The 13,065-nt window shown below is 28.4% G+C and overlaps 1 protein-coding gene across 6 annotated transcripts in view; it reads left to right on the forward strand.

The window, feature by feature from the left end:
* The window catches only part of LOC136988851 (intermembrane lipid transfer protein VPS13A-like), a 368,680-nt gene that overhangs the window by 71,399 nt on the left and 284,216 nt on the right, over positions 1–13,065 (forward strand). For all 6 annotated transcript variants that reach the window (XM_067286838.1, XM_067286837.1, XM_067286842.1 and 3 more), the window contains 2 exons: positions 3,453–3,602; positions 11,246–11,289. In XM_067286838.1, coding sequence (XP_067142939.1) covers positions 3,506–3,602; positions 11,246–11,289 — 141 coding nt within the window. In that variant the 5' untranslated portion in view covers positions 3,453–3,505. The remainder of the gene's footprint in view (positions 1–3,452; positions 3,603–11,245; positions 11,290–13,065) is intronic.

The following is a 13,065-nucleotide window of genomic DNA, read 5'->3' on the forward strand; positions in this document are numbered from 1 at the left end:
CTTTCATGGATATTAAATAATTACTTGAAATTAAATACTTTATATGTAAAATTACCATATTATCTCTTACATTAATTTAAATACTTTTATGTATAAATTAATATTTAAATATTTATCATAATAATTAGTCTATAAATAATTTTATTATCAACTTTATTTTTATTACACTATTAGAAAATTTAGACTTTTATAAATTTTCAAGTTTTATATTTAAAAATAAAATAAATGTTGACGAATTTTTATAAATATTAAAAAATTATTTATATTTTATTTTTGATTTGTTATTTAAATTTTATTAATGTTTAAAACTAGTTTTGAAAAATTATAAAATTTAATCTAAATAAAATTAAAGTTTTTATACTGTTTCTTTTAAAAACTTGATATTCCAAATTTAAATTGATTCCATTTGAAGTCCAGAAAATTAAATGTTATTAAGTTGAAAATGATCTTATTTTTGATTGGAAAACTTTCTTAAACTGATATGAAAATTTAGTTATGGTTATTTCATAATATTTTATGTCAATTCATGATTGTTTTATGTATGGATTAGACGATTAAAATAAGGAAAACTTTATATAAAATATTACAATAAATAAAAACAAAAAAAAAAAAAACAAATACTTGAAAGATTACTGGAGTCTGACCAGAGTTTTTGAGATCTTTTAATATGAAGCTGAGATAAAAGATCTTAAAATATGTTTTATTCTTACATGTATTTTATGTAAGAATGAAACATTTTTTTGAGACTTTTCATCTTGAGTCTCCTGTAATAGTGAAATTACAATGAAGAGGAACAATTCTTTCATCAATTTTATTATTTATGAAGTGTTATATTTTATTATCTGATGTTATGACTCTTATTATCTTTTAAGCTTAGGATTATTGCTTTTATTTTGAATAAGTATTGAAATCTTAAAACCAAAATTTTATTAATTTGTTCAAATATATATTAGTGGTTATGGTACTATGAATAAGAAATATTAAAAGATTAAGATTAATACATATACAATATCATTTACATATATACAATATAATGTAAAAAAAAAATTATAAACTTATATAATTGTCATTTTTAGCAAATAATTCATTTGATAAAAGTTAATAAAGATACATTTAGAAACAATATTTCTCTGTTTTATTTTCTATTATTTTCAATTTAATTGTGATGTATGTAATTTACTAGCACTAATAAAATATACCTTAGCTATTTTTTCAATGAATATTTGTTTAATATATTATTTTAATTTAATCTGTATTTCTATTTATTTCTGTTCTGTTTTACAAGAATATATCTGAATAAATATTTATTAATAGCTCTGTGAGTTTAGGTCATGTACTTTTCCTTTGTACTGGATTGTCTTTTGTTCTTGTTGTAATTCTTGAGTAAACATAAAATTGCTTGAGAGAACAAACCATACAGGAACACAATTAAGATTGGAAATACATGGTAGGCACAAAAAACCTTACACACGCTGTTTCTAGCAATCAAATTAATAAGCACAAACGTTTTCGGCCGTTTTGAAAGGCCTTCTTCAGGTGCACTGAGGTCGGTTAGCTTTGTGTGCAGAGATTAGGAAATACATGCTTTTATTGGTTTCTGAGGATATGCATTTCAGACAACATGTCCTGCATTGGTCCTCTCTTAAATTTTACAGCAATCTTGATGACAGAAATTACATGTATGTTATAGGTAATTGTGACAACTGGATTCCAATGTTATAATAAAATACTCGTATTTTATAAAAGGTGGTTATGATACAATTCGATTAAAACAATGAAAAGTTGGTATAAAAAGACTCATAAGTTCTTTAAATTATAAAAGGAGGGAGTAGAATAAAATGCAATAAAACTGTAAAATTAAAAAGTTGGTACTTTTCCATATTTCCAAGTGCTTTCATGTTTTTGCAATCATTCTGCAGGAACACCAATTTACCAGTAAATATTAATCAATAAACACTTTTTGAAATTTTTATATAGTAATGTGGTAGTATACTAAGTATTTAGATTCAAAATATAAAAACATTTTAGCGTATCAGCATATATACATTTGTATGAATGTATTTTGGTATGTTTTCTGATGAAAAGAAAAATTTTAATTATGTTTATTGTTATAATCGTTATATAAAGATAAATGATCTATTTGCATGTCTGTATGTGATTTGGAAGCATTGGATGAATAACAGATGGGTGTATAAGTTGCAAGCTTTAGAAGAAAATAATGTGATGAATATCATGCTGGTTGCTGTAATTTCCTAGGATTATTCCAGATTAGTATTTGGAAAAAGTATTGTATTCATAGTTAGTTTTCACTCTCTTACAGAATCAATAAATTACATGTCTAGATTGAATCAAATACCAAAGTAAATCTGACCATCCCATCTATCCTAGAATTTATTAGATGGAAATTACTGATATAATGACATTCTATAACTGAGACAATATGGCTTTATTGTAATTTATAAACATGTATTATTTATAAAAAAATATATACTGTGAATTAATTAAATATCCAACCCAGCTTTCTTTCGAAAACTTAATAAAACACCTAATACTGCTGTGATTATATATGAATCATATAGATTAATATTTATTATCTATTTTAAAAAAAAATATTCTTTACAGTATTAACAATGAATACTCAAAATGACTTTTATATCAATATTTCATTACCTTTTAAATTGTTTTTTATGTATTCATTTTTAAAGATTTTTCCTAAAATATTATTAACATTCATAGAATCATTTTAGATTTCACAACTTAGATGTTCTTAACTTGAGAAGTTAAATATATCTTGTCTAATTTGATACTACTATAACTTGCATTCTTAATAAAGTTTTATTTGTTTTAAGCAGTTTATCTATTTATTGAAATCTTTTATGTTTCATAAAAGGTTTAGATTAACTTTGCAAATATTTGCAAAAAAAAGCATGCATTTAATCTAATAAAGGATGATGATTATATTTAGCTAATCATTAATACATCTTCAATTATTTTACAATAATTTTCTATAAAATCAATAGTTGAATTATAGATACGTGATGTCATTCAAAAGTTTAAACTTTTTAAATCATATGATGTATCTATAAAAATTTTTTTGAATTATTCTTAAATATGATAGTTTTTCCACTAAGGGAAGTAAATAGATCAAACTATGTAGACAAATTGGTTTGTGTTGACTGAAAGCTGGAAAGTGAAATAAGTTTTCAATTAACTATTTAAAATTTGTTAAAAAGTTGATCCATGTTGTTATGTTTCATTGTAAATTTAGTTATTTATTACTAGAGAAAAGAAAATTATTTACTATAATACTTGCTGCAATTTTTCAATTGAAATACTATAAAAGTTATCACAGAAAATTTATACACAAAAATTCAATTTAAAAAAAAATAATTTATTGCAAAGTTTTTAATAATTGAAGTTTTTAATTGATTATAATTTTCTTTTGATTGCAGATTTGAATGAAATAATGATTTCAATACAATTTTGAAAGCTGTACTGCTTAAAAATGTTTGAAGGAGTAGCAGCATTTCTTTTAAATAAATATTTAGGAAAGTATATTGATGATTTGGACAGTGAAAAATTAAATATTGGAATATTTAGTGGTAAGTTATTAAATTATGTTTCAATTATAGTATTTTGATAAAAATAATTTTAAAATAATAATCCAAATGTGCCCATAATTTATGATTGAAATTTGATTTAATCTAGGTAACCCAATTGAATAATTATGAGAAATCATTTCATTCATTCAATGTTACATTACACACCTGTTTCAAATTGTTAGATAGAGTGAAATTAATTAATTTTAAATATTTAAAAAAATTTTGTTAATTTTTTAAAAAGTAAAAAAAGTCATTTGTATGTTCAGATTCATTGATATATATTCTATTCACATCAGTTCTGCAAATAAAGAGACAGATTTGATGTGTAAAAAGTGGGATACTACATCAAATGCTTCAACATGACATCAGATAAGTCACATGATTGATTTCAGTAGATGATTGGCACTTTTCTAGGTTCTGACATTGTCAATGACAGATGTTATGCACAACCAATGAACATTTTACTTATTCGTGCACTCTTGTTTACAAAATAATCTCTAGTGATAGTGACAATGAACAATTAAATATAGCTTTGTTTGCTTTATTCACTTTTTCAGATAATTAGCATAAATCATAAACTCCCTTTTATGATTGACAGCATTGCCAGAATGAAGAATTAACAGTAGTTCAACTGATGATTATCAGTTGGACTACTGTTTCTATAAATTGGATATTAAAATTTTTTATACTATAACTTGTATACAATTCATCTTTGACTTACAGTTCATGCAATAAATATTAGCTGTTTTGGAATATAATTATGAAACAGTCTAAAAGTGGGGCATTTTTCAAATACTTTAAAAATTGGGGCTTTTTTGAGACTGTTAAAATCAGGGCAGCATATTAAATAAAAGGGACTGCTATGTCTCATTTGGGATGTTTTGCCACTTTATCTACAGTACAGTATATATCTGCTATGACCAGAATTGTGTTTATTAATGCAGAATGTTAAGTGCTAAGTAAGAAACCTGTGGTAGTTGGCTAAGGGACAAAGTGAAGAATTGTTCTGAGTATCTGTGAACAGTATCCCGAATCAGCAAATTGGTTATGTTTAAAACAACGGAAGAATAAAAATGATTATTTATTTATTGTAATTTTAATTTTATCATTATAAAAATATATATACATATACTGTATTTATATCAGTGCATATAGTCATCCTTCAAATGAATATCTCAGACAGTAATGATATCACTCCAGATCTAACATAGCAAAAGTATGCTGATTGAACTACTCCATGTAAATATACTGCATTTACATGACAAAACTTGATCAGAATAAAATTTATGCTGATTAAGTTGACTAGGAATAACAAGAATGGAGATCAAGACAGTATTCATGCAGAATGCAATTTGATTTAGATTAACATGACATTATTCTTCCAGTTGTTAATTCCAGCAGAAAGCATTTGTGACATCAAGTCACTTATCCACTTAAAAAGGTTAATTTCATTACAGAATGATGTTAAAAGAACCTAGTTAAAATTGCTATTGGAATTACTGGCACTGTTTCATTTAAATGAGAACAGTTTAATGGGTTCAGAGACTTGATTGGGATTAACTTTTTATCTTTTCTTTTAACAGTCAAACATTATCAGGAATTTTATATTAATATAAAGATCAATTTTATGATGCTTAAGAGATGTATGTAGAAAAGTTCTTGACAAATAATTCAAGAATGAATGTTTTATCACAACAATAAGCTGGACTGTAAGGTTTTCTCAGTTCAGTAATTTTTAGCCAAAAAAACTTCCCATTTTCTTATTTTACTGTTTTAACTCATTAAGACTTTTTCCCAAAATAAAAACTTGCTGTACTTAAAATGGACAAAAATAAATTTTAAAATGTTTTTTGATTGGAATCAAAAACACAGATTATGCTAGGCAGCTCAAGGAGTAAAAAGTTTCAGAAAAATTTTAAGATGTGCAAATAGATTGAGTTTTGGCATGAAATGATTATTCTAAAAGAAGTAAAGATAATCACTAATTAAGATAAATGTGTAAATTTTTAGCCACCAGAATTTTGGCTACATATTATTAAAAATAGTTGTATTGGATGGACGATTAAGTGGTAGCACTTAATCGTCCATACAATTAACTTATATGCTTCTATGTCCTTATTTTCTATTTGTTATATATTTTGTCTACAAGGATTTAGCCTATTAATAGGACATATTTTACTGGTGTTTTGGCTTTAGCAATCGATGAAAAACTTATTCAGAGATAACAAACAATCTTTATTGATCACCTTGTATTATACCTGTACACACTTTACACGCTTTCTTCGTGTTTTGGACCTTTGGGTCCCTCCTCAGCAGGTTTACAAAAACATGGTGCTAAAATAAATTTATAAAAATGAAAATAATATATAACAAATTTTCCTGACAATAATATATGACTTACAATTTCCTTTTTATCAATTACTTTGATATGTAAGTAAATACACAGAATAATTCCTATCACTATGTTATAAAACCTGTATAAAGTTAAAAAACATTTATTAAATATAATATTCTAAAATTCACATCGATTACATGACAAATGACAAATCAATTATTTACAGTTTTTCTATTGATATGTAAATGAATACACTGAAAAAATTATTTTCTAAATATTACAATACAGAGCTATACCTTGCAGCAGCATACAATGAATAGCTTTTTCACTTAGTGTACACATTTATGAACTTTCTATTTCACTGCTTCTGTTATCGAGGTTACTGTTTCTTGATTGGTGGATTTCTCTGCTCAAGTTATTGTTTATTCTGTTGCTTTGTCGTTTAATGTAAATAAATTAATTTTTATTTTATCAATTTGATACCTTTTTAATGTTTTTTATACATAGTATTATTGGTAATTTAACATAATCATATTGATGGAGAAGTTTTGATATTATTGTTTATGTGTTTAAAGATAATTTTAAAGTATATATCTAAAATCAAAATAAGAAAAAATTGTATAAAGAATGATAAAAGATGTATAGAATAAAAAGACAATAATATGAGAAGATAACAAAACAAGGGCTTGTGAGAAGTAGTACAAGTTGATGCATTGCAAAATGGCTCACTGCTGTTGCTAACTTCCAACTATGTTAGCTTATTAATATCATTTAAATTAAGTGTTGCAATAATTGGAAATACCTTATGCTGAAAAACAGAATTTTCACAGTGAAAACTTGTGTAAAGAAGGACAGTTATCAGAAATTAAGGTAATTATTTATATGGAAATATTTTGAATCATCTGTAGTATCTAGGAAGTATCGAAAATACTCCAGACAGTAAGTTGGGTAAAATGTATGCATGAGGACTTTACATAGACAATGCCTTGACTTTCAATTAACAAAGTTTTAATAATAGACAAATACATCAGAACTTACACTACTTACTACTAGATACAACTAACATCACTCACGACAATTAATAGATCCTTTACAAAGAGCCAATCACATGATCTAAATAAAATTAATTTACAATATATTTTACAGATTAAAGTCACTTGCTGAATTTCCCTAGTATAAGGACAAATTTTCTTTCTAGGGGTCCAAGAATTCACTCTCAACAGTCTCAGCCACGTGGTTCACTGATGAGCTCAGAGAACGATAATATTAGTCTTATCCAGTTATACACCCCAAACATTCAGTCTAATGATAATGATAATTTATCATGATGTATAACTTACTATGATGCAATCTGATTGCTTCTTGAGTGTTTGCTACCACTCAAGAAGCAATCAGATTGCTTCTTGAGTGGTAGCACTTAATCGTCCAAACCGGGTCGTGTCCTTCTTTCTTCCTACTTCACTCCCCACTCCAAACAAGCCTCTGTACATCTGATCCAAGACCTGGTTAGAAAAAAGATAGTTCATTCGCCATGGGATGCCAATTTATACATCCCGCCATCATACTACATCACACCCTTCACGTGGTCGTCATACAACCAATATTGCATGGCAGATGACACCACCCCAAAAAGATGGTTTTACCCGAACAAAAAATATTAACATTTCTTCATTTACGCAATTACAATTTCAGGCACAGACTAACAAAACATATTACACAAAGGACATAAACATATACAAGGGTCATATGAAAAAAATATATATATATAGTGATGCAGCACTACACATCTGTGCCAAAAAAAGTTTATGTTTACTTTCTTCTTAGTAAGTAATGGTCAATGGGATCTTTGTATAACAAAAAGAGTTTATAATAAACAAAAAGTTATTTGAGGAAAGATTTCAAGATATTTGGATACATTTGGAAGCAAATCTAATGAATTATATTTCAAGATTACAGCTGGAAATGCTATCTAGTAATAAAATCCACACCTTATTTAACTGTCCAGCAAGCAGAATTTGTATAACAAACATTTTTTGTTTATTTTATAAACCTGCTTCAAGGTTGAAGTTTTACAGTTTCAAAATTCAACATGGAATGTTTTAAACTTTCAATGATGTTGCTTATATATTCTTTTTAAATATTGTAATTGTGTATGTATAAATATATTGTACCATTATATATTAAAAAAATAACAGATATTTAAATAATAACCTTAAAAATACAATAAAAATATAAATACAATGCACCTTAGGAATTCTGTATGCCTATCCCTTATTTACATATAATTAATCTGTAGGGTTATCAAAGAATGATTGCCATGAATTAGATAGGGATTCTGAGTCTTTATGGTTAATACAACTATTTTTAATGTGGTCTTAATATTTCCACTGCTTCCAGTGTTCTTAGGTTGTGTTGATCATAGACTCTTTTTATCAATCTTAATTCATTTAGATTTGTGGACACCCCGGGCTCTGCTGCACATTGAGCTAAAACTGTTGTGGGTTTGTTGTTATCAATGTCATATTTGTGTTCATTGATTCTGTGTTTTAAAGATCTAATTGCTGATCCAATGTACAGTACATAAGTTGGCGATTAAATCTTGCATCTGTTAGTGGGCTAGAATATACACCTGGTGCATTATAGTTGTCTTATCTCATCCTTACTATTATGTAGCAATTTGTAGATTGTGGCATTTCTATGGAATCATAAGCTGACATTTAAATATTTAGCAATTTATTTGTAAATTAATTTGAATCTATTATCAAAATCTATAATTATGCATCTGATTATGTGCATCTGTTCATTGGTACCACTGGATATGGATGCTTCTTTTTCATTTTTTGTGCCAGGTTTTGAATGACCCTTTTAACATATCCATGTGTTTTGACAATTTCCTCTATATATTTGAGTTTTTTCATGGTGTCTGCAATGCTTGAACAGTGTGTATGCTCTTCTGACTAGAGCCCTGAATGCTGCGATTTTATATGTTGAAGGGTAATGTGAATGGGAAAGTATAAATAATGTGTAATAATTTGGTTTGTAGAGCACTCTAGTATTAATACCCATTTTGAAGAGTCATATTTATATCTAGGAAGTGTGCTTCTGTATTGCTGCATTGTTCCATCTAATGCATTCCCTACAGATTAATTATATGTAAATAAGGCGTAGGTGCGTAGGCATACAGAATTCCTAAGGTGCATCGTATTTATATTTTGTATTTTTTAGGTTATTATTTATATATGTATTATTTTTTTTAATAAATAATGGTACAATATACTAGTGAAGGTCCTTATTACTCGTCCCGTGATCCTTACAAATGTTCCGTCCCGAGTTGTTCTTTACGCCTCGAGATTGTCCGTTAGATGGTCCGTGGAAAGTCACACCTCCACACTCAATAAGTGGTTATATACAGTTTATTTACAAATATTTACAAAGATGTACACTATGCAATAACATTAGGTACGCTAATGTACCGAAGCTGTGATGCCGCACGTCGGCTTGTCTGGCCGGGGAACACGAGTCACTTTTCCGGAGATGGCTTAACCGCGTGGTCGTCCGTCTCTACACCAACCTTTTTCCAGAGGACTTTCCAAGAGGAGAATACTCTCTCTATACGCCTCAAAGGCCTACCTAGTGTTAGAGACCACCACGTATCCGGTCTCTCGCCCTTTCTCCTCGTTTTTCTGCCACCCTTCCAATTTAAGGGATTCTGCTACTACCTCCTGCGACCAATCAGTTCCTTCCCTTTCTTAGAGCCTTCAAAGACGTCCGCCCTATTTCCCGCCGACGTAGCTTACATTTGCGTCCGTGCTTTATTTGCATTTATTTTCCCAAGCTGGCCGGCACGTGGCCAACACATTGACCCTTAAGTGGAGACACTACACCTTTGATCTTTCCGGCCGTTTATGGCCCCGGCTCCAGGTGGGAGCAATTATCTCAGTCGGGCGGTTTCTTCGACTCAGGCCGCCAAAGGCGACCTTTACGATACTTATATATACACAATTACAATATTTAAAAAGAATATATAAGCAACATCATTGAAAATTTAAAACATTCCATGTTGAATTTCGAATCTGTAAAACTTCAAACCTGAAGCAGGTTTATAAAATAAACCAAAAATTATATATATTAAAAAACCATTATATATTAAAAAAATAACAAAAATGTTTGTTATACAAATTCTGCTTGCTGGACAGTTATATAAGGTGTGGATTTTATTACTAAATCTAATGAATATTTAAAGTGTTCATCTTAAGAGACTAGATTATCTTACAGCTAGGAAAAGAAACAAACTCAGTTTCAATTATTATCTCTTGAGTCCATAGTAAATAAATGCTGAATATTTAACTGTTTCTCATTATATGATACAATAGCAAAGCATTAATGAGCACAACTGGACCATAGTATTACCAAGTTTGACTTGTGTCATCACCAATTTTCTTACAGTACTTTTCATGAGTCTTTTTTTTATTTAATCACCAGATAAGAAAATGTGAAATTTAATGAGTTGGTGATGTGAATCCATTGAAACAAAAACTTAAATCCAGAAATATATAGGGATTAAGTTTTTTTGTTTAGAAAGAACACTTCATACACTAAATAGAAAAAAGTAAATTCAGTTAAAAAAGATAAATATATTCAATTAACTTGACTGATTAAAACAATGATGAGCCATCCATAGTTTACAGACTTCATGCAATTCATTGAGCCTCTTTATTTGACTTGTAATTCTAGATTTACAATGTAATGAAGATTTTGAGAATAAATTTAAAAACAATATATTTATTAAAATCTACAAGCTGTCTACCAGGTGACAAGTTTTTTATGTTCATAAACCATGCACAACAATATAGGACTTTTAATATATTTCTGAAAAGTTTTTTATTTAAAAATTGTACGACCAACTAAGAATGTAAAATTAGAAAGTTGCTTCCACGTTGCTATCTTCCAAATAAATATTGATATTAATTCTACAATATTTATAAAGCAATGGTAATTTTTTCAATTTTTCTTTTGTTGAATAAGACAGATCATTTAAGTTATAAAAATACAAATGTTTGCAAACATTTCTTTTCAAATTGATTCTCATAAAAAAACTTGTTTATCACTAGCTTTAGAGCATTTGGCTTATTACTGAAAGAAGCAAGTTGTGATTTCATTAGGTCACAATATATTTTTTTTTATATCTAGGACGTGTTTTTTCTTTTTTTATATTAAATATGATTTACACTTCATGTGTTACTCTTTTACTACACGAATATGTATTTTATAATATTTTTTATTAAATTAAAGTAAACTTCTATTTCAGGTACTGTTCAATTGACAGAATTAAAATTCAAACCTGAAGCATTGGTAAGTTTCTGTTAAATTTTTATTGTGAAAATTGTTAACAAGTTATTTGCTTTATTTTTATTAGTAGTTAGTTTCTGCAGTAAAATGTTTTTGAAATATAAAATAAGTTTAATTTTTAGATTTAAATTTATTAAATCTACTTTATCATTTTTTATAACAGCAAGCGATTCATTTATTTATTTTTTATTGTGCTGTTTATTAATAATTTACTAAAATTTTGTTATTATTATAGAATTACTAATATAGAAGCCATCGTCTGTGCATGAATTACTTATAACTCCTGAAATTTTTGTCCAATCCAGATGAAATTTTGGTTATATTCATTTTATGTTCTGACAAAAAGTATAGGCTACTTATTTTGAAGAAATATTAGCTATATAATTGTTGTGATAAATGCAGGGTGTGACAGTGGAGTAAAGTGAAAAAGCAACTGCTCGGTTAGAACACAGAGTTTAATCTAACAAGTAAGCTGTATATACTACACATACCAACACGAGGGGAGATAAGGTATAAAGTACAAGAACGCAGTTGTATAAACAAAAGTCTATACATCCCCTGGAATGTCCCTAGGAGAGTGTCATGATACTCTCACCAACAATAATAAACATTTTATCTATTTTGGATTGGTGATCTCACTTATGTTGCAGTGACGTTAGTAACCTCAGTTCATGCTTGACGACAGAATATCCCTGAAGTTGTATTTTGAAAATTTTTGAGTGCAAATGGTGCATTTTAAACTTACTTCATTAAATTTGAAATTTAACAAAAGATAGCCACATTGTGTCACTTCTCTAACAAATTTTTTAAAAGTCTTTCCACAGTGATCACATGACATTTTACTTACTTCTATCACAAACTGGACAGTGCTAATATCCTTCTCTATCTTTATTCACTAACGTTTTTGAACCTCTGGTTCTTCTTCAGGTGAACCGACAAGTTAAGAATCTTTCAAAAAGAAAAAACGAATTTCGAAAGTTCTACTTAAACACACTCCGTCTTCGTCATTCTGTGCATGCGCAGTTGACGGAAGTATAGCCTTACGTATCATAGACCAGCGTTTGCCAGGCCACCGATAATACTAATTCTTCTTTGTTATTAATACATTTCTCTTCCTTTGCCATTTTATGTATCCATATTGCTTCAATCCATCTTAAATGGTGTGGCCGCTGCGTCGTTTGTATTATTCTCGCCTCATTAAAAAACGGCTCTATCTCCGGGTCTGTAGCGTATTGCGCTAGTGCTGTTGTATATCTGTTATGCGCGATGTCTGCTTTATGCTCTTTTAACCTCACATCAAGTGATCTTTTGTATGACAGAATACAAGAGTTGAATAGAATTAGAACCATTGCAACAACCCTAGGATTTAAAAAGTCAATAGTCGAAAACCTAATAAACTCTTACATAACACCTAATAAAAAGAAACCGAAAGGGAATGCAAACGGGGAAATAACTAAATTCACGTACAGAGAAGGATTGTCCACGATAATGAAGGAAATAGCCAAATGTAAGAATGCAAAGCTGATTTATAAGCACGCACCCACCATCTACAGTGCCCTCAGGAACGACAAAGCACAAAAGCGGATGAATGCTCTGGGGTCTATAAAATCCCATACGAAAATGATCAATTGGACCTGAATAAAGAATACATAGGAGTCACTAACAGAGGCTTAAACAAAAGACTAAAAGAACATATGTATGACATCAGTAAAGGGCACTGCACTACCACCTTATCAAAAATGGCACAAACTGAGAAATCAGCAATTAATTGGAATGGAG

This window comes from Centruroides vittatus, unplaced genomic scaffold (genome assembly GCF_030686945.1).
Source record: "Centruroides vittatus isolate TY-2023 unplaced genomic scaffold, ASM3068694v2 scaffold_386, whole genome shotgun sequence".
NCBI classification, from domain to species: Eukaryota; Metazoa; Arthropoda; class Arachnida; order Scorpiones; family Buthidae; genus Centruroides; species Centruroides vittatus.